Below are 27,138 nucleotides of genomic sequence, written 5' to 3'. Positions count from 1 at the left end.
GCTGGACAGTACAGGGTCTTCAGAGAAGAAGACCCCCTCAGTCGAGTGTTTTGGCCCTCGACTCCTTACACTCTAAGGGGCCCGGGCCGTACCCAGGTCATGACTCTTGGATGCCCTTGTATTGCCGCCTTTTCTTTTTTCCTGGTCCTCCGAGTCAGCAGGTTCGAACCCGCGCCTCCGTCCTCTGACGGTGGTCGCTATTTCAGGACTGTCACCTTTTCTCAGTGGCAGACGTTTTAACCACTGAGCCACCGTACGCCTAGTTTGAGTAGGGAAATTTAATCTTAATGAAGTTTACTTTCATTCCTCCTCGACCAGATCCAGATGGAACTCTTTTCTGCTGCTTCTGCAATTGCCTTGGGAGCCCAAGTCCTCTCTCTGCCAGATACCAACAGCTCTCTCATGAGGTTGTAGGCAGATGCGCCCACAAACCCTCTTGCGTCAATCTCTATGGCGAGGACTTTAGCTTGGAAACCAGATTCTCTCAGGCTGCTGGCTAGGCTAGCATACTTCTCGGTCTTTTAGATGTGGGCTTCCTCCATTCTGCTTTCGTATGGCACAGTGAGCTCAATCAGAATCGCTTGTTTCGTTGCATGGAGTGGAGTACTATGTCAGGTTTCATGCCGCTCTTGCTGATTTCCGGGTGTCTTCCACTCTGGTAGGTCCCATACTTCGGCACCATCAAGCAGCCCACGTTTCCATGCTTTGGAAACTTTGGGTGCTGTTCCTGGCCAGACTTTGCCTTCTGCCGTGCGGAACTCTACTGGAACTTCTGGTGGGGTTGGTGCTCCTTGGACAGTGCTCACCACGTGTGCAATTTCTTTTAGCACTTGGTTGTGCCTCTATGCTTTTATATTGCGATTGAGAAAGGCGCCCCACGCTTTCTCGCAATGTGTGAGAAAGCGTGGGAAGTCCCCTTTATATTTTATATCAGAAGTAATTCCTTTGTCATTATGATTGGTTTCTCGTCTTTTCCTGACACAAATCTCAGACTGAGGAAAAGAAATCAATGAGAAAGAAGATGAGAGGGGTACGATGATCGTGGTGATGATGACGTTAACGAAGACGCCAACGGTGATGACACTTATCTTTTTTTTCGTTTATGTCTGTGTGCCGGCGCGCGCGTGTGTGCGTGTGTAGCCCACGTGCGCGCGCACGCACTACTGCCAGTGTCAGTGTGTGCATGTGCGTGTGTGTTGGTGGGTGTTTATGTTTGTATACACGTCTCTGTGCGTCTTTCTCAGTGTCTGTGCAGTATTTGTTTGTTGTCCTTCCACTCTGTGACAAATATGTTCGTGTCAGGGGTGTGTTTTCTGAAACCGAAAAGCTCATTTCAACAAAACACTGATCAACACACACATATATATATATATACACACACACACACACAATGCGATATATACTACATACTAGGTCTACGCCATTTATTGAACTATGGAGTTAATTGTCTTCATCTTGTGTCAGTGACCGGTCATCACAGGTGAGTCGTCACTTTTTATGCATGGGTTCTGTCCCTTGGCATACAGTGATACAATAGTCAGTTAGTATGCATGTATTTAATTTTGAACACACACACACACACACACACACACACACACACACACACACACACACAAATGTATGCACTGTCACCAAACAAGAGAGAACTTTACCGACAGAAAGAAAAAGGACAGAATAAAAGAAATAGTTTGACTTAGAGCATATGAGTGTGGGAAAGATATAGCAGGAACAGGTCTTTTTGCATCCACACAAAGTATTGACCAAAAACAAAACACACAAAAACACAGTGATTATTATGCTGAATCAGAAAAAATAATAGTAACACAACTTAAAAGGACACAGCAGAAGTGCACGGTCTCTCAGGAGTGTGGCATCATGGGGACTAACTGACAGCTCTGTGTGGACTGCTGGCATTGTGGGACTGTGACAGAACCAACCATGGTGTGGCTGTGTGTAAAGTATTCAGGGGGAGTAGTGTCACAACTGAGACCACTGAAAAGGTGAAAAGGTGGCAGCAACCAAATAATTATTATACCATAATAATCTTTGCATGCAACAGTATGATGAAGATTTTAATAAAAAGAAGCTATTTCAACTGCACACAGAACAGCATATGAAACCATGATTACCTTTGTATGCAACTGTGTAATTATGATAATCAAAACCAGCTACACCACAAACATAACAAACAGCATAATCATCACAAAGAAAACAACTTCAGTTATCATTATTTTAAATAATCCTTGTAAATAAAATGGCTGGTAGTTCCAATAAAATAAAATTAAAATGCCAACTGTTATTGCACAAAAACAAGAATGAACAACACTCAATGTAAGTTGGAATGGGTACAAAGTGAATACCGGAAATCACAATGACAAAAAAATAAATCATATCACCTGTATGGGAACAGCCACACATATCATCACTGAAACAAGATTAAAAACTATATATCATAAAATATAACACCATCTCTCTCTCTCTTAGTCTCTATCTCTTCAACGTAGATAATAATTCAGCAACAGTGTATCTAGTAAAATATACTAACATGAAGCTCAAGTTTATATGGTTCTAACAGAATACATTTAGACAAGTTTTCTGTTTGCTAGGACATTCCTAAAGAACTCTCTTTCTCAAAACATAAAACATGCATACTTCTGGATGAAAGAACAATGAGGCCATGAGAGAAAAGTATTAAACAACAATGGAGAGACGAACCATCTCCATTTAAAAGGTATACAACTTTAACTCAATTCTGCTTGCGCTATCAACTCAGCTAGCACACAGGTACATTAAAAGGTACATAAGACAAACCCAGACAAATCCTCAAAAATTTGTTTACTAATTTCTTCTGTCATTGCTGCTGAGTGCACACATCAAATGATGGGTAAAAGGACAGCTCTGGAACTTCCTTTTCAATAATGACGATAACAATTATGCCTATATACCAATCTCAAGTAATTAAGTTTCGAGTTAAAACTCTCTCTCTCTCTCTCTCTCTCTCTCTCTCTCATTCTGTTTTCTCATAAACAGATGAAAATACAATAACACCACATCACTTGAAAAGATCACAATGTCATAAAGTAAATGAATTACTGGATCAAAATTTGTTTCAATCACTGATCAATTTTAACTCCTTTTTCTCACAACACTATATTCAAAAATAGTCATTATTACCATGGAGATCACATGTATAGGTTACAACATTATTCAGTAAAAAGAGTAAAATGACATATTTCTATGGTTCCACATTCTGTTTCACTCAAGGTTTCTCTCCTCTGGCTAAACGACAGTTGATGTCAGCCACCACAGCTGGCAGGTCTGCCACAGAGTCAATGACATAGTGTGCACCAGCCTGCCTAAGAACCTCACGTGATCTCTCCAGGCGACTCTCCATGTCCTGGGCAGTGATCTCCTCCTCCTCCTCCAACCGGTCAATCCCCATGTAGTGGCTGTACCTGGCCACCCCTACAGCCCAGCACCCTGCATTATGAGCCTCCTGCATGCCCTGCGCAATGTCATCCACCTTCACCACAGACTGGATGGGGTGCACATCCAGCAGATCCAGATTTCTGTACAGCATGAAGGGCCTCGGTCGCAGTCCATTGTTCACATCATCTCTGGCCACATTGGCGTCTGGTTCAAACCCTTGCTTCCTGGCTTCAGCCACAAGCACATCCGCCATGCTGCGGAGGAACCCAGTGGTTATACCAATCCTGCAGCCTAATTCCTTCCTCAGCTGATTGATACCTTCAACAGTGCCAGGCAAAACAGTGCCATGTTTTTTCAGCACAGCTATCTGAGTAGGAACAAACTGTTTAAACATTGCCTGGACATCTTCATCTCTAGGGGGTTTCCCATGGACATCCTGCCAGCGCTGCTGCACTGATGGCATGCCAGCAATTTCTGCGATGTGGAGGTCTTTACGTATGCCCATAGGCTTCCGAGCCTCATCCATGCTGATTGGGACCTATAACATAAGACAGTTTGTTAAACATATAATGATATATGAGAACAACAATATGTAACAATTTTTTGTAACATCATTTTTTTTAATCAATTTCCAGAAGCACTACAAAACTGCAGTCATTAAAGTTGGGCTGTATTGTTTTAACTTCTATCATATAGAAGATGCATTTTTGTCTTTCAAAAATTTAAAAAATCAATTTTTGAAAATAGATGAATTCTCAATTTCATGCATTCCTGAAAATATATTGTACATGGGAAATGTTTTTGCACATTTTCTATTGTCTCTATAGATTAGTGAATAAATAAACAAACATATCCTGCAAATAGCAGCTCCTTTTCTAATTTGTGTGTCTGAAGGACCCACACTTTCTAAAGAACAAAACATATCAACACACACACACACACACAAAAAGATTTGGTTCCCACAGACCTATGATGTACAGGGAAACACTGCTAAATTGACTCTACTGCAAGTGTTGGTCTAGCAGGCCCACTATGCAGGAATAAGTGGGTAAATAATTCAGTTTGGTGAAGGTTAAAATCATGCCATGCCAACTCTCTTGCCATCACTATATGTGCGAAGTGCTTTTCATGAAGACAGTTCTGACTCACCAGCTGTGTGAGGACCATTTTCAAAATTAACTGCACACAGTAAAACTAAACATCTCTGCTGCCATATCACCTATAGTTCTTGGTAAAGATCACCATGTTGTTGATTTTTATGTTCAGGAGCAAACAGAAACAAAAACATTAGTTTCAGTTTCAGTAGCTCAAGGAGGCGTCACTGCGTTCGGACAAATCCATATACGCTACACCACATCTGCCAAGCAGATGCCTGACCAGCAGCGTAACCCAACGCACTTACAAAAACATTATCTAAGACCTTATCTAAGACCTAAATAAAATAAAGAGTTTGGATGGGTTTTTTCAACAGACCATTATACTGTGAATATCAAAGTTCATTTTGAATAAACTATCACTTATCATTATATAATAAATTTGGTTTAATGTACTCTTTGTTCACTTCAAAAAGGTAATCTTGACAGTCTTGTCGCATGAAAATTTGTAGTCTGAACAGTTCCTTTTTGTTTTCATAGACATTCAACACATTCAAAGCCATATATATGAAAAAATCAGCGATATCAAACACTACACACACACACACAATATATATGTATCACATACAGTAAGTACTTGTCACACACAGATGCACACACACACACACATGCCCCTCTAGCACCCCACAGTCAGTGCTTGTCACACACACACTCTCACGTGCAGACTCACAATCATACCCCACACAAACAATCAGTGCGTGTGAAACACACAAGCACACACACACACACACACACACACTGCACAGCCAGTAAATTTTCAGATAAAAGAGAATCCAATGTGGTTACTTTGCGCTGTTTAAACAGTTCCAGAAAAACAGCTGCTGGTGCCAGGACATACTTGTCCACAGTGGTACCACTCCAGTCCAGAATGCAGGCCTTCACAGGACCCACATAGCGTCGTGTGTAGAGGAAATGATTCATCACACCTGAAACAATGTTCTATTTTAAACATTTATAAATTGATGATACTTAGTATAAATCTTCAACATTAACTCTACAGCACTTGTATTTTTCTTTTTAGTTTAAAAAAACAACAGAAATTATTCAACATATGAAATAAATCTCTGCATGTATGTGTATGCATGTGTAAATGTGTGTGTGTGTGTGTGTGTGTGTGTGTGTGTGTGTGTGTGTGTGTGTGTGTAAATCTGACTATCAATAATCAAGTGACAAGCAAGTCTCTGTGCTAATCATTGTTAAAGCATACCCATCATGCTACTTTCGTGGTCAGTCGTTTAAGGTAAAAACATAAACAGAAACAAAATTTCAAAGGACATTATGCTCTATACTTGATAGACAGATAGACAAACAGACAGACAGACAGAAAGATAGACTGATAGATTGGGTGGATGGGGTGGATGTAGGAGGGGGAATGGAAGTGGAGGGCCATGTGAGCAAAGTTGGGGACCTGGGGTCACGATGGTAGCTCGATCTGTAAATACTAGTCCAAAACTGCATCCCAAAACTGGATTAGAGAAGCAAACATTAATGCTGTGCAAAGATAACAAAGAAGAAAGACCCACTACCAACAACATATGTCTATGATACTGATATCTTTTGTGTAAATATTAAAATCTCAACAATCCAAAATGATCACCTCACCCCCTAAGCCTTAGAACAATGTGTTATGATAACAGACTATAATATTGACGTTTACCAACTGTGACAGCCAACTTCGACCAAGTGCTGCACCATGTTTTCAAAAGCTGCTAAGTTAGCCCAGAAAAACAAAAAGCTATGAGTTCCTCAGTTAACCAAGAGTTAACCAAGAAAATTTGTTTTACATAAAGTTTTCCTATTATATTGCCAACCCTTTTGCACGGGTACATTATGCCGCGCTTTTAATTCGACCCACATGAAACACTATAATTACCTCAGAATTTTAAACTTCGTATCCGCTGCACTGTGATAAACAAATCGAAAACTGGTAACGCGCCCTGTCTTGAGTCAAGGCGGAAGCACATTGATTGGTGACGTTTTACACCAGACAACGACATGCAAATCTCTCCAAATGGCCGTGGCCGATGATGATTTAGAGATTCCTCCATATAAAATCTTATATATTTTTACAAGAAAAGTTGTGTGTGGTAGAAACTGATATAATCCCCAAACCATTGTATCATAATGTATACCAACAGTGCATATTTCGGTCGAAATAACTGACCTTTAAAATGTTCGATTTCAAGTGTTCAGTTTATCCCAGCCTGGTGTACTTAAACGACCCCAGGATTTTATCGGTTCGTGACTTTAATACCCTAAAAATCTCACAAATATGACTAGACACATCAAAACCAGTGTGTATTGTAGCTGTAAACACATTCCTACAACATTTATATTGGGATCTTCTCACGGTTTCAACCATCATGAACAATGAATTAATTCAGTCGTACATCAGTACCGTAGGGAATTTTCTCAACTTCCCTCTGAACCCGTCTCTGGATCTGGATCTGGTGGCCGTGTACGTCGGTCGCAGACGCCACTTCTGGCAATATAGACGCGACGGAACTAGGAGGGCACATCAGTGTACCTATCAGAAAAAATAGTCAATGAAAGACCTAAAGAAAACTGTCTACCCTGGATTAAGACCATCAAAACCCCCGCCGGGTTCGGCCGGACTAAGGGTCCAGGCCCCACTTCCAGAAACAAGATCCTAATAAAAAAAAATTTTAAAAACTTTAAAAAAAATTAAATTAAAAAAAAATTAGTGGGTTGCTGGTCACAGGCTCAGATGGTGATCTGGTTAGCGCTGATGACAATGAGCTGACGGAGCCTGCAGCCCGGCGGTGATAGTGTGGCAGTTGGTTCCACACCATGGCAGTTCTGAGTGACTCGAGAAGGAGCTACGATATCACTGCGGATATTGCTCTGTTCTCGCGTCGGGGACCCGGAATCCACGGGAGTGGTTGATGGCCTGTCTTTCTAGTACATTTGTCAGTTGTTTTGAATCCTTCAAAATTGGTGGACTTAATTCTACAGTGATTTGTGGGGGCCGGAGTTAGGAGTTTATCCGCTGGGATAGCTGGCCGGGAGGACACCCTCAGCAATCTTATAGAAGAGGCTGAGGCGTTGGCCGGTGCCTGCGTCAGTCATTCCTCTAGGGGTGTCAGGTTTAGTTCCCGAGTTCACGGCATGCCGCGGCCACAGTTACCGCGGCATCCGGCGGGATTCCTGGACTTGTAGTCTCCGGTAGCAAGGCGTGCTGCTTCAGCCGGCCCGGGGTTGGCGTTGCACTCTCTCCAGCCACTGAAGTTCTCGATGTTCTGTCTCTCAGTGGTGCGGGTCCCACACTGTCGCGCTGTATTCCAGCTTGGATCTGACCACTGTCGTGTATGCCGCAAGGCACCTGCAGTCTTTGGGACAGTTCCGGACGGGTTCCGGCGCAGGAATCCTAGGGTCGATCCAGCTTTGCGGCTGATATTGGACTGAGATATGACGGGGTACCATTTCAAGTCGTCCGCGATTTGTACTCAAAGATAGGGTGTCTCTCAGCTGCACTTGTTTCAAAATTACTCCTCCCAGGCTATAGAGGTAGGACGAAGTGCTTTTGATGGAGAGCAGCCGGATAGCGCTCCGGAATCTGGGCGTTGAAACGCATGCCCCACTTCTTTGCCCATTCTTTTACGTTACTGACATCTGCCTGCAGGGTCAGATGGTCCTGGAAGCTGCGAATTTCCCGGTACAGCAAGCAGTCATCAGCGAAGAGTGGTCAGTACTGTTGATCTCACCGATTCCGGCAGGTTTCTTTGTTACAGTGTTGCCGTTACCGCTATGTTCCTCCATGTCATTATCTATCTGGGAGAGAGGGGAGGTCCCCGAGGATTTCAAGGATGCTTCAATTGTCCACATTTACAAACGGAAGGGAGACAAAACATCCTGCGATAACCACCGTGGAATCTCTCTCCTCTGCATCGTCGGCAAGATCTTCGCCCGCATCATACTAAACAGACTGGTTGACCATGTCAACACAGTCATCCCTGAAGCACAGTGCGGCTTCCGCTCAGGCAGGGCAACATGTGACATGGTGTTTGCCGTACGCCAGATGCAAGATGAGAAGTGCCGTGAGTAGAACAAGGAGCTCCACATGGTCTTTGTAGACATGACTAAGGCCTTCGACACGGTGAAACGCCGTGGTCTGTGGAAGATCCTCCTAAAGTTTGGCTGCCCAGAGAGCCCAATCCAGCTGATTGCGTCATTCCACGATGGCATGCAAGCGAGAGTACAGGAAAATATTGACATATCGGATCCGTTCCCTGTGGTAAATGGAGTGAAGCAGGGCTGCGTCCTGGCACCCACACTGTTCTCCATTATCTTCTCTGCCATGCTCAGGCTGATTGACGCCTTCCAAGACTGTGACCGGGGCATCTACATCCAGTTTCGCACATATGGCAAACTTTTCAACTTGCGGCAACTCCACGCCAGGTCCACTGAGGGTGTTTGAGGAACTGCCGGGTTGAGAGAGTTCCTCTTCGCTGATGACTGCGTGCATGCAGTTCACTATTATGGACAGGTTCGCAACCTCCTGCAGGCGCTTTGGACTCACCATCAGCCTCAGCAAGACCGAGTCCATGTACCAATCACTGAGCTAGCTCATAGAATGCCAGTGCCTATGCAGCAACGGAGCCCTTGATGCAGAAGTGACGCTGCGCATCGCCAATGCCAGCTCCAGTCCGCCTTTGGCAGACTCAACAACAGCCTGTGGAACAACAAAGGCATCAGGCTCAGCTCAAAAATCAAAACCTACAGAGCTGTTGTGCTGACCACCTTGTTGTACTGCTGTGAAACATGGACGACGTATCGCCATCACATTCAGCAACTTGAGCAGTTCAAGTTCACCAGAGATGCCTACGAAAGATCCTCGGAATAAAGTGGCAAGACAGGGTCTCCAACCTCCAGGTCCTAGAGAGGAGCGGCCTGCCCAGCCATCGAAAGCCTGCTGATCCAGCCGTGCCAGCTACTGTGCTGGACAGGACACGTTGTCCGCATGACAGACACTGAGCAGGATCCCGAAGATGCTGTTAAGGCCAGCTGAAGGAGGGCCACCGCGAAGACCCTGGCCCTTTGGAAGACCCTGCAAGCGCTTCAAGGACACCGGCTTGAAGACAAACCTCAAAGCCTGTGACACAGAAATCGCTTCATGGGAAACTGATGCCCTTGACCGCTCTCGTTTGAGGATGATGCTGTGCTCTGAGAGTGGCAGTACAGTAAAGACGTTTGAAAACAAGCCGAGAACGCTGGCCATTAACGAGAAGCGTGAGCGACTGAAGGAAGCAGGGCTCAACTTCTGGAGACGTTTAAGTTTCCCTTGCAACACCTGTGTGAAGTGCTGCGCATCCAGAATCGGTCTCTTCTCCCATACGAGGACACACACCGACAGATAAGCCTGCCTGCCTACTCGGCCGCGTCCGTCGGTCGGACGGGAGACTCCATTATTAACCATGTCATTAGGGCTGTAAAGATTTCAGAGTTAACCTGAGAGGGCTCTTTCAGTGTAACGTTAATCATTTCACCTATGTTGGGGTATCATCACGGAGGATAACCACTAAAAAACAACTTATCAGTGCCGGATAAGAACGTCGATCAGTACAGGTCCGGCCGGCGCTACGCTCAGTACGTGTAGATCACACTAGAGCTGATCAAATCTTTATACCGGAGTCCCCAGTAAGTTCACATACAAAGTCAATGTAGACGATCATTCTTTTATTACAAGCATGTCAGTATTCTTAAAATAAATAAACACTATCAAATCTACACGGCGCATCGTTTACTCAGTCAATAAGGCCTGATCAGCGCCCTGTGTCATTCGACTCTGTTACGATTCAAGCCGGCATCAGTCTCACCCGGCACGGTACCGCCGGTGCTCCTCAGTCAAGTTTTTTTTCGAGTTCAGTAAAATCAGTGTGGTGTCGTATGGCCGCCGGCGTTCAGTTGTGGTCACCGCGATGTCAGTATTTCTCTCCGCATTCCACGCGGCTCACGGCTGGCTCAGTGACGTACTGGCAGTGACACCGTGCCCCCGAATCCTCAGTTGAAACTGATATAGTTCCTACTGGAGCTTTAGTGGTACGTTGAATTCAAATAATAGCAGACCAAGAGAAACCATAAAGATCAGCCTGTCTGTGAGCTGAACAGCCTTACCTTGCGTATCATATTATCAGTTTCCTTCAAATCAGTAATGAGTTACAGTACTTATTCACGCCACACCGAGTGCAAATGAACAATATCGGTAATACAGTCATTAGTATCAAGTTCAAACTGGCACACACTGTGACAAACTGACTCGGACGCACACTCAGTACACGTACACCACTGAGATATAGACTTTTCGATCTAGTACCTACTACTGATGGAGCTTTAGTCAGTGGTACGCCAGTTGAATTCAAATACTTGAATAGCAGACTATAAGAGACTTGAACCTTAACTAAAGACCAGCCCACTGAGGTATACAACTGAGCTGAAAAAAAGAGAGAAAAAGTGACAGCCTTACCAATATGCGAATCATATCATATCATCAGATATATCATATCATATCATTGATATTTAGTCACATGCCATATAATTATAGTCATATCATACCTCAGTGAAAAATAACTTGTGACAACCATGTAAAGTATTGCCTTGTTGATTTCTTGGTCAAGTATCCGATTTTCTATGCGGGATATTGCCAGTGATCACCCGTCCGAGTCTGCAGTGCCGGAGTCATCAATGGTTTCAGTTCTAACCAACGATACAAACAATGTTGCTCAGTTTCTACTCAGCCGCTCAGTGGCATCGGTACAAACGTTCGTGCCACGGCTTTCACGCCCACTGCCACTTTTTCTCACTGAGTCACGACACACGGTTTTCAATGGCCCGGAAAGTTTCACAAATTGATTTGGTCTGATGTACGCACGAAACAGTATCAGTATCAGGTAAAATGTATAATTGCCTCCCGGCATCTGTCAGTGTCATTACTCAGTGTCTACTAGTAGCCCACTGTCGTGCTCTCCGTCAAAGCGGCCGCACTTCATTGTCACACTCAGTTACATTCATTGTTATATTCAGTGCAAATCTTCCCGCCACTAATAAACTTCGACAAACATAAAGTTTTTTTCAAGTTGCACTTTTCTTCAAATTAATAATGAGTTACAGTACTTATTTACACCACACTGAAAGAGTGAGTGCTAACGATATGTAATACAGTCAATAGTATCGTCAAGTTCACACACACACACACACACACACTGACACACACACCGTGACACGCCGGTACATTCCGGACGATACCGTGACGCCATGATTCCGGCGACATTCTCCGGCACTGAGAGACCCAGAGAGAGAGAGAGGATTTACAAAACTAAAAGATCCCATAGCCTTTTAAGGCCTTAGGGGCACTGAATCCATAAATATTATCCACTGTCAGGGCTCGGCATTGGAGGGCGGGGCCCAATCCTCAATCTCCTTCCGTCGGCCTGTGTTATCCTTCACTGTTCCCCGGCATTCACATCTGGGTGGAGAGAAGAAAATCGAAGTACAGTGCTTTTCCTAAGGATACAACACCAGGCCGAAACGGGGGATCGAACCCTGCCCACTGGATCAGTTCTAAGTCCAACGCTTTACCGATTCTTCTGCTGCGCCTCCGGAGAAGACAGTGGGCAGGAGATTTTATAGTTTTGTATAAAATCCACTCATTAGACGAAATACAAGCGAAAAGTTTTTTCGCCCAAAAGATCCTTTTCCGGAAGTATTCGTAATCTATCCACAATGGCTGATAGGAGAAGGAGACGTGCATTAGAAGACGAAGGAGAAGAAAATTCTGAAAAAGAAAATGTGGCGAAAGGAAGACCCTCTGAATGCGTAAGTATTGTACATTTCTATTTATGAATACGTTATGTTGGTGTCTGATGCAAATATCAGTTTTAAAATATGGACGTTTTTGTCCAAAGGAGAGGGGGGAAAAACGTAGCGCAAGGTTCATGGCTGAAATTCTTTTTGGTTACTCATTCTATTCGTGCCAGCTTATTTATGGCACATATGCACATCGGCTTCTGACATCCGACACAGACTGATTAAGGGCTTAGTTAAAGAGGGCAAACGAAACGTTCAGTTACACAATATAGGCGAGGCCATTTATTGTTCGTTTGGTTTCTTTGTCATGGCGCAGTGTCAGCTCTGGACACGTGTGTGATGATGCTAGTAAACTTGTCAGTTCATGCTAAACTACCTCTCTCCCTGTTCAGATGAAACATTCCTAGTATTGCATCAACGAACGTACGACCTTGCGTGCCCCAAACAGTTATGGTCTTTAGATTGCAGAGTTTAGGTTTAGTTCAGTACACAATGTGACCGCGTTTTTGTTTTGTTGTTGTTTGTTTTTTTTTGGTACCTTTTATTTATTTATTTATTTATTTTGGTTTTTGGTTCACCACAAAATAGTGGGTCTTTTTGAATTTCAAAACCACATCTTCTTTCCCCATCAGCCACCCCGCTCCTCTCAAAATTTGTTTATTTAATTTGTACATTGGTTAAAGCGTTGGACTTTCAATCTGAGGGTCCTGGGTTTGAATCTTGGTAACGGCACCTGGTTGGTAAAGGTTGGAGATTTTTCCGATCTCCCAGGTCAATATATGTGCAGACATGCTACTGTGCTTGTGCCTGAACTCCCTTCCAGTGAATAAGCAAGCAGAAAATCAAATACGCTCGTTAAAGATCCTGTAATCCTTGTCAGCGTTCAGTGGGTTATGGAAACAAGAAAATACCCTGCATTCACTCCCCTGAAAACGGAGAATGGCTGCATGCATGGTGAAGTAAAAACGGTCATACACATAAAAGTCCACTCATGTACATACAAGTTACAACTTTTTACAAGTGAACATGGGAGTTGCAGCCCACAAATGCAGAAGTACTTTATCCATTACTGTTTCAGTGTTTAGCATGTACAGTGGTTTAAATGTGAAACATGAGTAGGAAATATATGGGGCAAAGTCAAGTGCCTGAAACAGTGAAAGCTTAAAAAGAAAACCAATGTTAAATTTACTTTTCTCTTACACATACAGCAAAAACAAACAAATAAACAACAAGAGAGGCAAGGCCTTCAAGACTCACTTGTGATACACTTAAAAAAAAAAAAAAAATCCAAGCTTTTTATGTATTGAGTATAATGCATTTACTGTTATATTTATATTTTTTATATTCTCTAAACTTGGCACTTTCATCTGATATTCGACCCAACAAAAGATCTGTCATTATTATCATTTTTTGTTCAAACAGGAACTTCTTTTGCTAAGCATGGAAGTTTTGTTTATTGCAAACGTTTTGGTGAAGACAGTAAAACAAGGGAAATTACTCTGCTGGGGACTTAGTTTGCTTTAAACTGATCTTTCTCATCTTAAACATTACATTTTGAAATTATACTCAGTACATAAAAAGCTTGGATGTTTTTTAAAAAGTGCATCACAAAGAGTCTTGCAGGCCTTGCCTCTCTTGTTTCAAAATGTAATGTTTAAGATGAGAAAGATCAGTTTAAAGCAAATTAAGTCCCCTAGCATTAATTAGAGTAATTTCCCTTTTTTACTATCTGCACCAAAACGTTTGCAAAACAAATAAAACTTCCATGCTTAGCAAAAGAAGTTCCTGTTTGAACAAAAAATGATAATAATGACTGCTCTTGTTGTTGGTTCAGAATATCAGATCAAAGTGCCAAGTTTAGAGAATACAAAAAATATAAATACAACAGTAAATGCAGTTTGCATATAATTAGGCTTCATTTTTTTTTTTTTTGTGCCCATCCCAGAGGTGCAATATTGTTTTAAACAAGATGACTGGAAAGAACTGAATTTTTCCTATTTTTATGCCTAATTTGGTGTCGACTGACAAAGTATTTGCAGAGAAAATGTCAATGTTAAAGTTTACCACGGACACACAGACACACACACACACACACACACAGACAACCGAACACCGGGTTAAAACATAGACTCACTTTGTTTACACAAGTGAGTCAAAAAAGGGTACATTTCCATTTATGAATATGTTATGTTGGTGACTGATGCAAATATCAGTTTGCAAATAATGAAATATAGACGTTTTTGTCCAAAGGAGAGGGGAAAAAAAAGTACTGGCAAGTTTTACTAAACTGAAATAATCAAATACACATTTTCAAAGTGATATCTTTTAAGTTAAGAGTTAGACTTGAAACTTTAAAAAGCCTTACTTTTCTGGCTTGATCAGTTGATATGGTTATATTTGTGGTTCAGGTGACTGGGCAGGTGACTAGTCTCTTTGTCCTGGTATGTGACTCTAGAGACATTTTAGTTTGCTTGACTTACACCTGTTGAGAGCATACGCTGCCTGACAGCAACTGGATTTTTTTTTTAATAGAATGTCATAGTTAGTAAATTAGTTCCCTTGAAGTGCAACAGGATATATATATATATATATATATATATATATATATATATATATAGAGAGAGAGAGAGAGAGAGAGAGAGAGAGAGAGAGATAGATAGATAGATATGTTCATCATTGCCATGAGAGTACTGAAGGGAACACTGTGAGGACAGGTGATAAGCTGCATACATACTGGCTTGAAATAATTTCAGCAGTGCTTGTAAAATGTAAGTCCACAAAAACAGATAATAAGGTGTATCTTGGTGATAAATGATAATTAGGTGTATCTTGGTCATAAACATTGACTGTCATGTCCAACTTGCCAAAAAAAACCATATGAACCAGGTGCAATTTTGATTGAAAACGTTTCTGTGGTTTTCAAGAGTAATCGGTCTAGTATCTGATGTTGACACACAGGTGAATCCCTGCATATATATCATATGTATGTGGCCTGTGTGTGTGCGACACTCTATGATAATTTATTTGTGTATCATTGTGTTGTTGTATCCGTGTGTGATATTCTGTGTGTGTGTGTGTGTGTGAGAGAGAGAGAGAGAGAGAGAGATATTGTGTCAAACAAGATGCATAGCAACAAAAGCATAATTTCCCCACCATTTCTTCTCTTAACAGGAGAGTGAAGGTGAACCGGCAGAAACGGGGGGTAAGTAACACATTTGAATGTATGCAATGAATACTTACCGGTTATCCAACAAACATAGCGATCACCACCACTCGCTTCCCCTCACACCCCACCTCCTTTTTTCTTTTCTTATGTATGTAGTAATGTACCCTCCGAGTCCATGTAAGTTATAATCCCTCTTTTTCTGTTGTTTGTTTGTATGTAATTCCACAGGCGCTGATGGCAAGATTATATATATTCCATTTAGTCAGCAGCTGTGATTTTAAAAACTTGAACTAAAGAAACCAAACAGGATTCTTATATATAATTTATAGATATTGATAGGTTTTTCTACATATAATACTTGTCACTTTTGTGAAGATTTTGCTCATGTGTGTAAGTAATATTTGATTTTCTCTCATTTTCAGCAATGCTTTTAAATCTTTAAACATTTACAGATTTAGTTGTTTTGTTTTTCTCAGCCAGGCAAAGCATTTTATTTTTCATCAGGCATTTGCAAACCTCCTTAACCATTTTAGTGCCTATTGATAGATATAAGACGTCAGCTGACGTCCTGCAAAAAGTGTTACCTTAGTGCCTATAAGACGTCAACTGACGTCCTGTATCAGTGTATGTATTTCAATTATTCCTTCATTGCAGTTTGGTACAATGAAAATAAACAGACTGATTGGGTAGTTTAATGTGTCTAGATTATATTATAAATATACTATTTAAGTGAACATTCGTCAAGTGGAAAATCGGGAAGACCCTTTTTTTCTCAATAATGATTTGCGAACTGGATCACTTGGATCGTGTGTGTAAAGAGGGTTGCCTCATATAAAGGTGCCAGACACTTAATCAAGTGAAGACAGTGGTCCCTGTAAAGCGGATTTACAAAATTTTGCAAGCGGTGCTGATGATAATTTATGAGAATAATGATGAGACATGGATCTGTCTTATGATTGGTTTGAACTCAAAGGTGATGACAGTGACAGTAACAGAAATGGCAACAGTATCCTATTCTTTCTTCAGTCCATCTTTCCAGTCAGACATCAGTTGTGAGTGAGTGACCATGATTGACAGTGAAGGCACTGTACTTTCATATAATTTGAGAAGACGGGGAGGAGAGATAGAGGAATGGTGTAACACAATAGGTCAAAGACCAGACAGAGGGCATGGTCAGTGGGCATGGCTGAGTTGTCATTTTACTGTCTTTTCATTGTTATCAGCTGCAGGGAATGGCAACAGTGATTACCCACAATTTTCTTGAAACCTAAGGTTGACTGATGATAGATAGGAATCAAGTGTTTTTTTTTACTTGTTCACTCTTTTTGTCACTTATCAATTGACCGATATATATATATATATATATATATATAGAGAGAGAGAGAGAGAGAGAGTTAACAAACCAGATGCAAAGCAGACACTCCAGAACGCTCTCTCCTGTAGATGGGGACCTCTTCGGTGTGATAAAAGCTTGAAGGCTCAGTTTCTGAGAACATGTTTGACTTACTGACTGAACCCACATGTGTCATTGCTGGGACAGTTATTCACTTGCATTATCATTATGACTACAGACAGTACAGAACAAGTTTTGTGATTGTTATCATGAACTTGTAAGTCATTTATTTTCATTTCTAGGTATATAAGATAAGATAAGATAAGAATAACTTTATTATCTCCAACTGGAGAAATTTGGTCAGGTGCATTATCACAACATAGACAAGTAAACAACATGGGGACCATAACTGTAAAAGCCAACAACAGCCCCTACAAATATTACGAAGATACAAATGTAAAAAATATCACATACATCGTTTCATACACTGCAGGTAATAACTAGTATTCTTAATGTAAAAACAGAAAGAATTAAGAAACATTATATCGGACTGCTATTTGCAGCTGTGTTTTGGGTGTTTTTTTTCTGGGTGTCACTCTGTGGAGGTGGAAACAGACTTTTTTTTTTGAATGCATAATAACTGTCTTCACTTTGAAATTCCAGATTAGTTATCTGAATTCAAAACAATTGAAAAAATACAAAAATCTGGCACTGAACTGGTTAATGCTCCAAATGTTGATAAATGAAAATAATTGTGGTTCAGTTCTTGGGTATATGGCCCATTAAAGCCTGTCAGAAAGCCAACATTCATTCCATTTTGAGAAAGATGATGCATTGTGGCATTTTGTTGAAAAGAAAGCAGTGTCAAAAGTTGAAAAAGAGTCAGATCAGAAAACTGATAACCTGGAATCGGGAAAACTGGGCAGTAGGGAGTGTGTGCAGGCCCACTTTCACTTTCACTTTGTCACTTGCAGAGAGTGAAGTAGGTCATATGATGTCATGGGCATCCCACCACACACACAAAAAAGTGACTAGCTTTTTTGGGTCTGCACTTCCTTTTTTGGACAGCTTGCTGCAGAGTTCGATCACATCATTATCTTTGCACAGACTGAACCAAACAACAAAAAACTATGTCATCAAGAAAGGTCTTTAGAACTCAAGACATCTACAGCATTTTAATGAACAGTAAGTTCATTATTATACCCACCCCCACCCCTCCAAAAAAAAAGAAGAAGAGGAAAGATAAGAAGTTATAAATTCCTCCAATCGAGATCTGTTGTAAATAAATGACAGAAAGCAGACCACATATTCCATGGAACCTTTTCATTAAATGGAATGTATAGTAGATCCCATCAACAGTTGTCCAAAACAACAATTTCCCCTTCCCTCAACTTCACAAAGACATGAAAAATTATGCATGCTCTGTATAAAATGATGCTTCAAACTGATATTCAGCGTGTCAAGTCTCTCCTAGTCCAAAGTCGAAGCCAGATGAGGCTCGGTGTTGAAGTTTAAATAGATCAGTTTCAATATTTAATGGCAAAGATTTGACAGAAACATGCTCAAAGTAAACATAGAAGATTGAAGTAGATAATTGATGTATTGTAATTATAAAACCAAATATAGCTTGTAAACTTTCAAAAATACTCTTCGATATTTTTCAAAATCCTTCCTTCGGAACAGCAATTTCCATGACAAAATTTTAGCCTTTCAGTGACCTAGAAAAACTGGCAGTGGAGACACGCATGCGCACATGGTTATCGTTAAAAATAACCAGGGAGTCCTGACGAAACTCTGATGAAAGTGGGAGTGCACACCCTCCCCATTACCCAGCCTCAGTCACACAGAGGAATGGAGGGGAAGAAATGTGGATATAGCTGAAGACTGATTAACCTGAAATTATAAAGATTGAACAATTACTGTGAAAAGGTTACTAGAGACCATAAAACTTTACTTAGTCATATGGTCTTTCTGTCTTTCTAGTCTTAACCCCTAGGCTGTCTATATGACAAGATAACTCATCAGTGCAAGCATGCATATAATTATATGCTTCGCTGCCACAATGACGAGATAACTCATCATTGAAATATTCTGACTTTTCCCAGGTTTGCATTCAGTTTGTTGACAAAAATACAAGTACCAGTAACTTTAGCTTTGGGAATCTTTCTAGATTCTATTTATAGCTAGAAACACCATGACCATCTATGTCATGAGGCGATCCTTTATTGAATGTTTTGGTTGGGTTACTGCCGCAGTGTTTGCCTGGCTCCTCTCCTCGCTCGCTCAACAAAATGTGGGACTGATGCCGTGCTCAAGACATGCGATCTGGCGAACTCTTCAACCAAGATTGCTTTCTTTAGCTGATGCTCAGAAAGAATTGAAGCATAAATTCGAAGAAGACAGTGATGAACATTTATAGGATGATTTGATAGAAAATAAAGGGAGCAATCAAGAGAGTGACCAAGATACGACTCTCAGTGAGTGATGCCGGCTGTACAGCTGTAGCAGGTAACAGAAAGTGACTGAATTATTAGCAGGACACAGTGTGAGTGATTTTCTTGGCTCTCAGTCAATGTGGTCTGATGAGAACTGGATAAAGTGACCGTGTGAGAGGGGTGAAGAGGAGGGGGGGTGGAGACTGGGGGGGGGGGGGGGGGGGGGGGGGGCGTGGCCTCACATCCATATTATCACTTGGAGAAATCAAAATGCATTGTGCATGTCTCTTTTTAAAATTTTTTTATTGTGGTTGTTCTAGTATTTTTTGTTAGTGCAAATTACCTGACTAATGTTTGTTATGAACAAGTTGAAAATGTGACAAAATACAAAACACTGATTTCAAAACAACAGCATGTCACTGAAAATATATAAAATGAGAAAACATCATGTGTGTTATATTCTTTATTCGTTTACCTTTCAGAAAATATATACTTTTATGAGTCTTTCTCCCATAACAAAGAGCACATAATTTTTTGAAAATTTATACCCGTTTTTTGTAAATAAATCCTGGCAAATAGATTTCACTTCAATCTTATTTTCCTGGTAGCGAAAGGGTTAAAGTTAAATGGTCTTTCTGTCTTTCTCCAAGTAGAACAGTGTCAGTTGAGATGTGCAGGAGCCTTGATACTTTGTAATGCTAATTCACTAATTGATATGTTAATGTGAGTACAAACTACAATGTTGGTAATTGATAGTTGATTGTTGTTCATCTGATTCTACACATTGTTAAAATTGGTATTTGTATGAAATCAAGAATGGGGATAGAGATGTATGTAATATATCATTGAATTTTGAAACGAAGATTTGGCAGGGAATCCTGTTTTAATGAACAGTAATTTGTAGAATGGCATCTTGGAATGATTATACATGTGCATATAACTGCTGTACTTCAGCATAGTAGAATAATAGTAATTGAATTTATTTTTCAGATCTTGCCTCAGAGTACGAGAGTGCTGCTGAAGACAACCGTGATGCAGGGGTGGGTCATCAGTTCATTCAGTTCTTTCATGCAGAGATTTTAAAATTTTGACACTACCTAGAAAGTTGACCAATGTGTGATTATAAACATACATAGATTTCTACATTAAAAAAAGTTTTTGCACTCAGACTAAGCATCACATTTGCAATAGAACACACATTTGGTCATTCAGTTTCACTGTTTAATTGGGTAATAATGATCGGTATTTGTCACACACACACACACACACACAAAGATATTGGTAAAATAAAAACTTTGTTCAGTATAGACCTTAGGAAAAAGTGGACATTTCTTATATGTAATGTTGTTTCTTCCCAAAAGAAAACCCTTTTTAAAAATTGTACAGATTTTAAGTATTGAATATATTTATCTGAAATTTTCAGATTAGTTTTTTCTTTGTGTGTGTGTCCCATATTGACTTACACTTTCATTCTAGGTATTTTCAAAAGTTTTTAGTCAGTTCTTATGCTTACAAACATTTAGAATTTTATTTTTTTAAAATTTTTTATTAATTGTAATTATATCTGATATTTGTCTTATTACAGGCAGATGAAGATAGCGAGGAGGGAAGTGAAGAAGAGACAGAAGAGGAAACAGAGGAAGGGAGTGAAGAAGAGGAGGATGAGGACGAAGAAGAGGAAGAATACACTGATGATGATGTGATCATTGAGGGAGAGGAGCAAATAGAAGAAGAGCGACAGAGTGGTGATGGAGAGGTAAGTTTAAAGAGAATCTGTAAAACTGTTGATTGCCTGTGAAAATGTTTGTGTGTGTTTTGTCTGGCTGACGATCACTCTCCTCTTCAGTCATCTTCATTTATCTCCCTCCATCTCCTGTCAGTCACATCAAAACCATCTTCTTTCACCTTTGGCCAGTCACATCAAATGCTGTCTTCATCACGCTTCAAATAGTAAAGGATGAAAAGAAGAAAATATTCACCTCTGACCAACTGTATACATTCTCAATCAACATAATACCAGTTGTTAAAAAGAAGAAAGGTCAACGTAAATTCTGTCATCCCTGGATAAGAGTTTGTACAGCCAATCTCATTTCTTGACACAATCGTCCAATCAGATTTCCGCTTTCATTAAAGAAACACAATGGCATCTTCCTTGAAATCAAAGCAAAAAATTCCATTGCAAAAATGAATGTTTTATGAACATAACCACAAGAAAGAAGTTTACATTGCATAGCACCAGTGTTGATATTGTCCAGCACCATTTTGCCTGTTTCTAATTCAGTTGATTACAGTTGAATCATTAATGCCATCTGTGACAGCAGTATTCTTAGACATTTATATATCTTATAATTTTGTAGCTTTTTGTCCAAGTTATTTGACATTTTTGTTGATGTTTGCATCACTGTTTCAGTTGTGATTGTTTCTTGTTTACAGGAGCAGCCGGACAAAGAAAATGTTGATGATGATGAAGATAAGAAGAACCCAGCATATGTGCCACGCAAAGGAGCATTCTATGAACATGACCTGCGTACCGGAGAGGAAGATAACGAAGAAGTACAGAAGTAAGCAATATTTGCTGATTTTGTTCATTATTTTGAACAAAAAATTTTTATATTCCAAATGTGGTCTCAATAATTTTTTTTCACAAAATATACCAATTTTGAAGTGATTCAATACTTGAGGACAAACATTGTCACTTGCCTAAGAAATAAAAACAAGTTTACATTCCACCTATCACAGAATCATATTCATGGACATCTTCTCATTAAAGTTTGGAAATTTTGTTCTCATATGTCAAAGATAGGGAGAGAGTAATATCCTGATTCAGTTATTTGTCTCTCCTCATATCATGTGTGTGCATAAGAGTGATGAACTACTTCTAACATTGTCATTTGTCTCTAAAACTACAGATACCATACTTGACATGATCATTGAAGTATTCTTATGTAGTAAAGTCCATGAAATGGATAAGTACTATATGAATTAAGAATTATTGGTGTGCATCAAAAGAGGAAGCTAGTCAGTGATACAAAGGGGAGGTAACCTACTTCTGGGAGGTTATCAGCTGCAGCTACTTTCATTTTCTCCTCATAGGCAGATAGTAGTTTGCACAGGACATGAATCAGACTCCCTGCCAGAGTCTGCACTAGTGAGTCACGGTAAATATGTTAGATAAACGTAATTTTAGTTTAAAAAAAAAAAAAATTCCTTTTGATGTCCTTTTTTTGTGACATGCACTTTGAAAATTAAACTTGATTTTTTACATTTTTATTTTATTTTTTAAACAGATTTGCTTACTTACCACATGCACTCAATAATATATCACATTGACGTGAGCATGTCTACATGTGCTTTTATTTATCATTGATATATACTTTGTTCATACTTTTCACACCATGACTTTTTAAAACTGTTTAATGACTGAAAAAATATTTTAAAAGTATTAAAACTATTTCTCTAAAAACAGCTAAGAAAGGTATTGGAAACAAAACAAAACAAAACAAAAACCAGAAAAAGAAAGAAAACCTTTCAAACAAAAGAAAACAAATTTTGCGACATTCAGATTAAAGCACTTTTATCAGACAAGATGTCAGACTGATCCAAATATGCAATTAAATGAGTGAATAAACCACACTGATTAATACACAAGGTCATGTTAATTGCTCTCTGTGACAAGTATGTAGTTGCATCTTGTTCAGTGATTCCCTTTATTTTCGACATGCAGAGATTGATGAGCAATCTTATATTGCTTTATATCAGTTTGATTATATAGTATTTTGGTAACATCACTACAAACCTGAATTTAAACAACTCCCAAGAGATACATATTTCAAAATAAGAAATGGAAACAGCACTCTGATGATATTATTAAATATTAATATTTAAGATGTTGGGGTAGGAACAATGCCAACTCTTGATTGACAACAGAAAGTCCAGTTTTGCTGAAACAGTTTCTGTCATAACTTCACAACAAAAACTGTTGCATGAAGTTAACCAGGGTTTGTGAATTGTAAAAGGATTGAACTGGTATGACCAAATTTTTGCAAGATAAGAATCAGAGATTCATGATACACCATGTAAACTAAATCACAGTCTACTATCAGATTTATTATCATTTTAATCCCAGGTTTATAAACTTCACTCCAAACAGTGGCTACAGAATGGAAATCTTTTGTAAAAAGTTGCTATGATTTTACATTTTGGCAACGCAAGTTAATAAATTAGAAATCGGTTTCAATACAAGCGTTGACATAATTAAATTTGAAAAAGTCTGGTAAGTATTTCAAGATGCTGCTTATTTATATGGGGAAACGAAAGAAATCTATTAAGTTTCAACAGCAGGTATTTTGGTGCGAAGTTGCCTTCACCTACTGAAAACTAGCAAAATATTGATATCACAAAAAGTATGAATATTTTGTCATTAGACTGATAAGTGTACACATTTTTGTTTCTTTCTTTGAAAATCAGAAATTACAAATTTTGTTTTAACATATAATTTTGATATTGTTGGTTACCTCATGACATTACATAAATATGATATGGGAGGTCCTCTAAAAATAATGACAAAAATAATGTTGCTAGTATTTGGAAAGCAATGAACTTTAGCATTTGAGAGCAACAGTAAATCAGACAATCCAAACTGTATGCCGTCTAGTCAAATGACAGCAGATTTCTGAAATAAAAACTAGCATTCAAAACTAAGCTAAACAGTAAAGTTACTCATTGCTCTTTATAAGGGCCTTCGTGCATGTCACATAATTGAATTGTCAAAAATGGAAAAGGACGACTTGAAAAGTGCCAGAAACCAAACAAAAATGGGTTCAACCAATTTACTCAGTGACATGTCACCAACAAAAACCTACTCAAAACTCAGGACAAAAAAACATTAATTATTTCAATATTTACAAGGTTTTCTTGATCAAGTATTCTTTATTGATTTTCTGCCGGGACAAATTATTTTGAGGAACAATATATCTCATTGCATTAAAATGCTATTCATATGTGAAGTTTGTGTAATTGCTGGAAAATAAACTATGATTAGTATAAAGGTAAGGTTGAAGTTCACAACAAACAGTGATGGCAGTTTCACTTAAAATCAAAGCAGTATTTTTCAATTTGAGAGCACAGTTAGCACCTTATAATGTATTGCCCATGATCGTATGTGTTTCTGCACATAACATATATTATGTCTATTCAGTAAAATTTTCAGTTGAATAGCTGTGCACAATAATTCTTCGTCACTAGCCCATCAGTATATCACAAAAATTCAAGGTAAACCCATGCTTCTGTTCATGTTTTGATCAGTTTTTACCTCTAAAATGTTATTTCCGATGAAAAAAGACATTATCAAGGGAAAGTTTATTCATTCTTGGACTCAAAGAAACCATTCATTTTCATGGTAAGTGCTTTATTGTGACCACAGAAGTTTAAATCTGATAACCTGGGAGATTTCAGCGTTCAACCCCATTTCTGATTATTGACTGTGTAAACAAACATTGAGGATTTAGCAGATTCTACGGTTTCAGTACTTGCATGAATTTAATCAACTCTAAATGGGAACAATACGTATTGATCAGAGAGGAGAAATTTTGGTGCGCCATTAATCTGACAAATGATTAAGAACTCACTTAAGCCAGTAATCCAGAAATACAAAATTTAAAAGAGCATCTATTTGTGGTGGAATTGGTTGCAGACCAAAAAAGAAGTTGTGGCAGGATGAAGGGAAATGGGCCCATGATCGTTTCCGTGAGGATTTGCAGGCCCCGAAAAGCCGAGAAGAGCTAATGGCTTTGTATGGCTATGACATACGTGCTGCTGACAAGCCTCCAGATGCTCCCCCTCCAAGGCTGCGTGGCAGGTAAACTTTGTTCTACAATCAGCCTCATGCTTGTGTGGATATAGTTAATGATTGTGCATTTATATGTCTGCTATACTGTATTGTATGGACATCATGAACATATTCACAATAAGGAAATGTGGCAGGTGTTGTGGCTTTGTTATGTTTGAAGTGTATCAGGGCTGAGCAGGAAAGAATTGAATCTCATAAAAAATGGAAACAATAAAGTTAACAGACTTTTCAAACAAAGATGTTGTATAGAAAATTTTCAGTTTTGGAAGACAAATTTTTAACACTATCTTTTGATTTTCCGAAAGTTTCCATTGTTTTTAAGGATTGCATGTTTATTTTCAAGTGATTCAATATTGAATAGTTCTAGGTAAATTTGAAAATGATTTCATTTGTTTGGTTCATGTGGGTTTTTTGTTTTTTGTACAATGATTAAAGGTTTTTGGAAAGAATGTCACAGAAGCATATTGATTTACTTTCTGTTGCAGCATATTTTTCTGTGTGAAATTCATTTTGGATTATTCTGGTGTGTTCACATGAGTGGTAATAAGAATATTTTCTTTTTGTACAAGGGGACGAGGAAGGCCACAGAGGCGCTCTAAGCTCTCTGACTTCATGGAACCAAAGGAAACACCACCACCACCCCAGCCAGAGGCACCCCCCCCCCAGCGCATGGTGGTGATTGACACCACTGACACCGGTCAGAAACCAAAGACCAGATCTCAGCCACCCCCACCCCCACCCCCACCTCGTGAAGAAGTGTTCGAGGACTTTGATGAGGAAATTGAGGTACCCTACATGACCACCATTGATACGACGCAAAGCTCGGCAGATAGCTACCAGCCAAGGGGGCAGAGGCGGAGAGGTGCAGGACCTCGACAGAGAAGGGATCGGCAGTCTTTTGAAGAGAAACAGAATCGAAACAGCTACCAAAGTGAAAATTATCAAGAACGTAAATTCAACCGAGAGCGCCAGACTTACGGTGACAGAACCGGGGGTCGCCAGGGTGGGTACCGTTCACAGAACCCTGGTTCCCAGGATGCTCGATTCTCCCAACCTCAGGATGCTCGACTTTCCCCTCAGCGTGACTTGTACTCACATGACTACCCTGCACTGAGTCATCGTACAGGGGGGGCTCCAGCCCCGGAAAGGTACTCACAGAATTCCAGAGCTCCACGTTCTCAGGAAGACATCAGAAGCAGGAATAGTCGTAATATGCAAGATGAAGCTGAAGTTGAACATGATCAACGTAACAGTTTTAACTATTCTCAACGAGGTAGTTCCAGGGGCGGTTTCCCAAAGCCTGGACGTGGCAGAGAACGCAATGATCGCAATAACCGTCCTCCTCGATACAGTCGTATGGAGAGAGAAGAGCGACATAACATCTCACATGACCTTGTTCCTGCTAAGAGAGAGTTTACAAACTCATCTTTCAGAGCTGCTCCGTCTAATGAGAACTCAGCAGGAGCCGAAAACAGTGCACAGGTAAATATCCATTTTAAATGGTATTATTTTTAGTTTGAAAACAGAATTTTATTCTAACTGAAGAACCTATTGAATGCTATAACAGAGTTCAAAGAAGATGATTGCTGGATCTTCAGGTAATGTGAATAAAGAAGAGTAAAAGTACTCATGGACTTGAACTGTTAAAGGTCCTGGAGATAGGTAAAGTGAATACAGAAGAGTAAAAATACTATTGGACTTAATGGTCCTGGAGGTAAAACTTCATACCAGTGTATCATGTGTTCTGTTATACACTTCTTGTCTCAACTGGTTGAGAAATGATGTGGTGGAGAAGTTGAGTGCTGTAATTGTATCCTTGGCTTGATAGTTGTTACTGGTCTGTATGGAGCAAAGATATTTTTCGGTCTTTTTTGTTGTTGTTGTTGTTGTCAGAATAAGGAAATGGACAAGTGCATGTGATTTTTTCTTGGTGGGCTGACTGTTATAAT

The 27,138-nt window shown here is 39.8% G+C and overlaps 2 protein-coding genes across 6 annotated transcripts in view; one reads left to right on the top strand and one right to left on the bottom strand.

Annotated features, from left to right (window-relative positions):
- Positions 1 to 1,439: 1,439 nt before the first annotated feature.
- Positions 1,440 to 12,015, bottom strand: LOC143292859 (phosphonoacetaldehyde hydrolase-like). 4 transcript variants are annotated; one of them, XM_076603489.1, is made up of 4 exons: positions 10,091 to 10,498; positions 6,982 to 7,110; positions 5,370 to 5,509; positions 1,440 to 3,967 (listed from the first exon to the last, which is right to left on the bottom strand). In XM_076603489.1, exons 2-4 carry the CDS (start codon positions 7,100 to 7,102, stop codon positions 3,260 to 3,262), a joined length of 969 nt encoding a protein of 322 aa, XP_076459604.1. In that variant the 5' UTR covers positions 7,103 to 7,110; positions 10,091 to 10,498; the 3' UTR covers positions 1,440 to 3,259. The 4 variants fall into 4 exon arrangements, with proteins under 4 accessions (XP_076459604.1, XP_076459605.1, XP_076459607.1 ...); XM_076603490.1 differs by lacking the exons at positions 6,982 to 7,110; positions 10,091 to 10,498 and adding an exon at positions 11,817 to 12,015; XM_076603492.1 differs by lacking the exons at positions 6,982 to 7,110; positions 10,091 to 10,498 and adding an exon at positions 11,157 to 11,764.
- A 210-nt stretch (positions 12,016 to 12,225) lies between these two features.
- Positions 12,226 to 27,138, top strand: part of LOC143292858 (uncharacterized) — a 31,755-nt gene continuing 16,842 nt past the window's right edge. For both annotated transcript variants that reach the window (XM_076603488.1, XM_076603487.1), the window contains exons 1-7: positions 12,226 to 12,416; positions 15,579 to 15,609; positions 20,332 to 20,381; positions 20,927 to 21,097; positions 21,775 to 21,902; positions 25,034 to 25,198; positions 25,759 to 26,671. In XM_076603488.1, the coding sequence (XP_076459603.1) occupies positions 12,324 to 12,416; positions 15,579 to 15,609; positions 20,332 to 20,381; positions 20,927 to 21,097; positions 21,775 to 21,902; positions 25,034 to 25,198; positions 25,759 to 26,671 (1,551 nt within the window). In that variant the 5' untranslated portion in view covers positions 12,226 to 12,323. The remainder of the gene's footprint in view (positions 12,417 to 15,578; positions 15,610 to 20,331; positions 20,382 to 20,926; positions 21,098 to 21,774; positions 21,903 to 25,033; positions 25,199 to 25,758; positions 26,672 to 27,138) is intronic.

This window comes from Babylonia areolata, chromosome 18 (genome assembly GCF_041734735.1).
Source record: "Babylonia areolata isolate BAREFJ2019XMU chromosome 18, ASM4173473v1, whole genome shotgun sequence".
In the NCBI taxonomy this organism is placed as follows: Eukaryota; Metazoa; Mollusca; class Gastropoda; order Neogastropoda; family Buccinidae; genus Babylonia; species Babylonia areolata.
The sequence above is the reverse complement of the archived record's forward strand: the minus strand, read 5'-3'. Positions and strand labels throughout refer to the sequence as shown.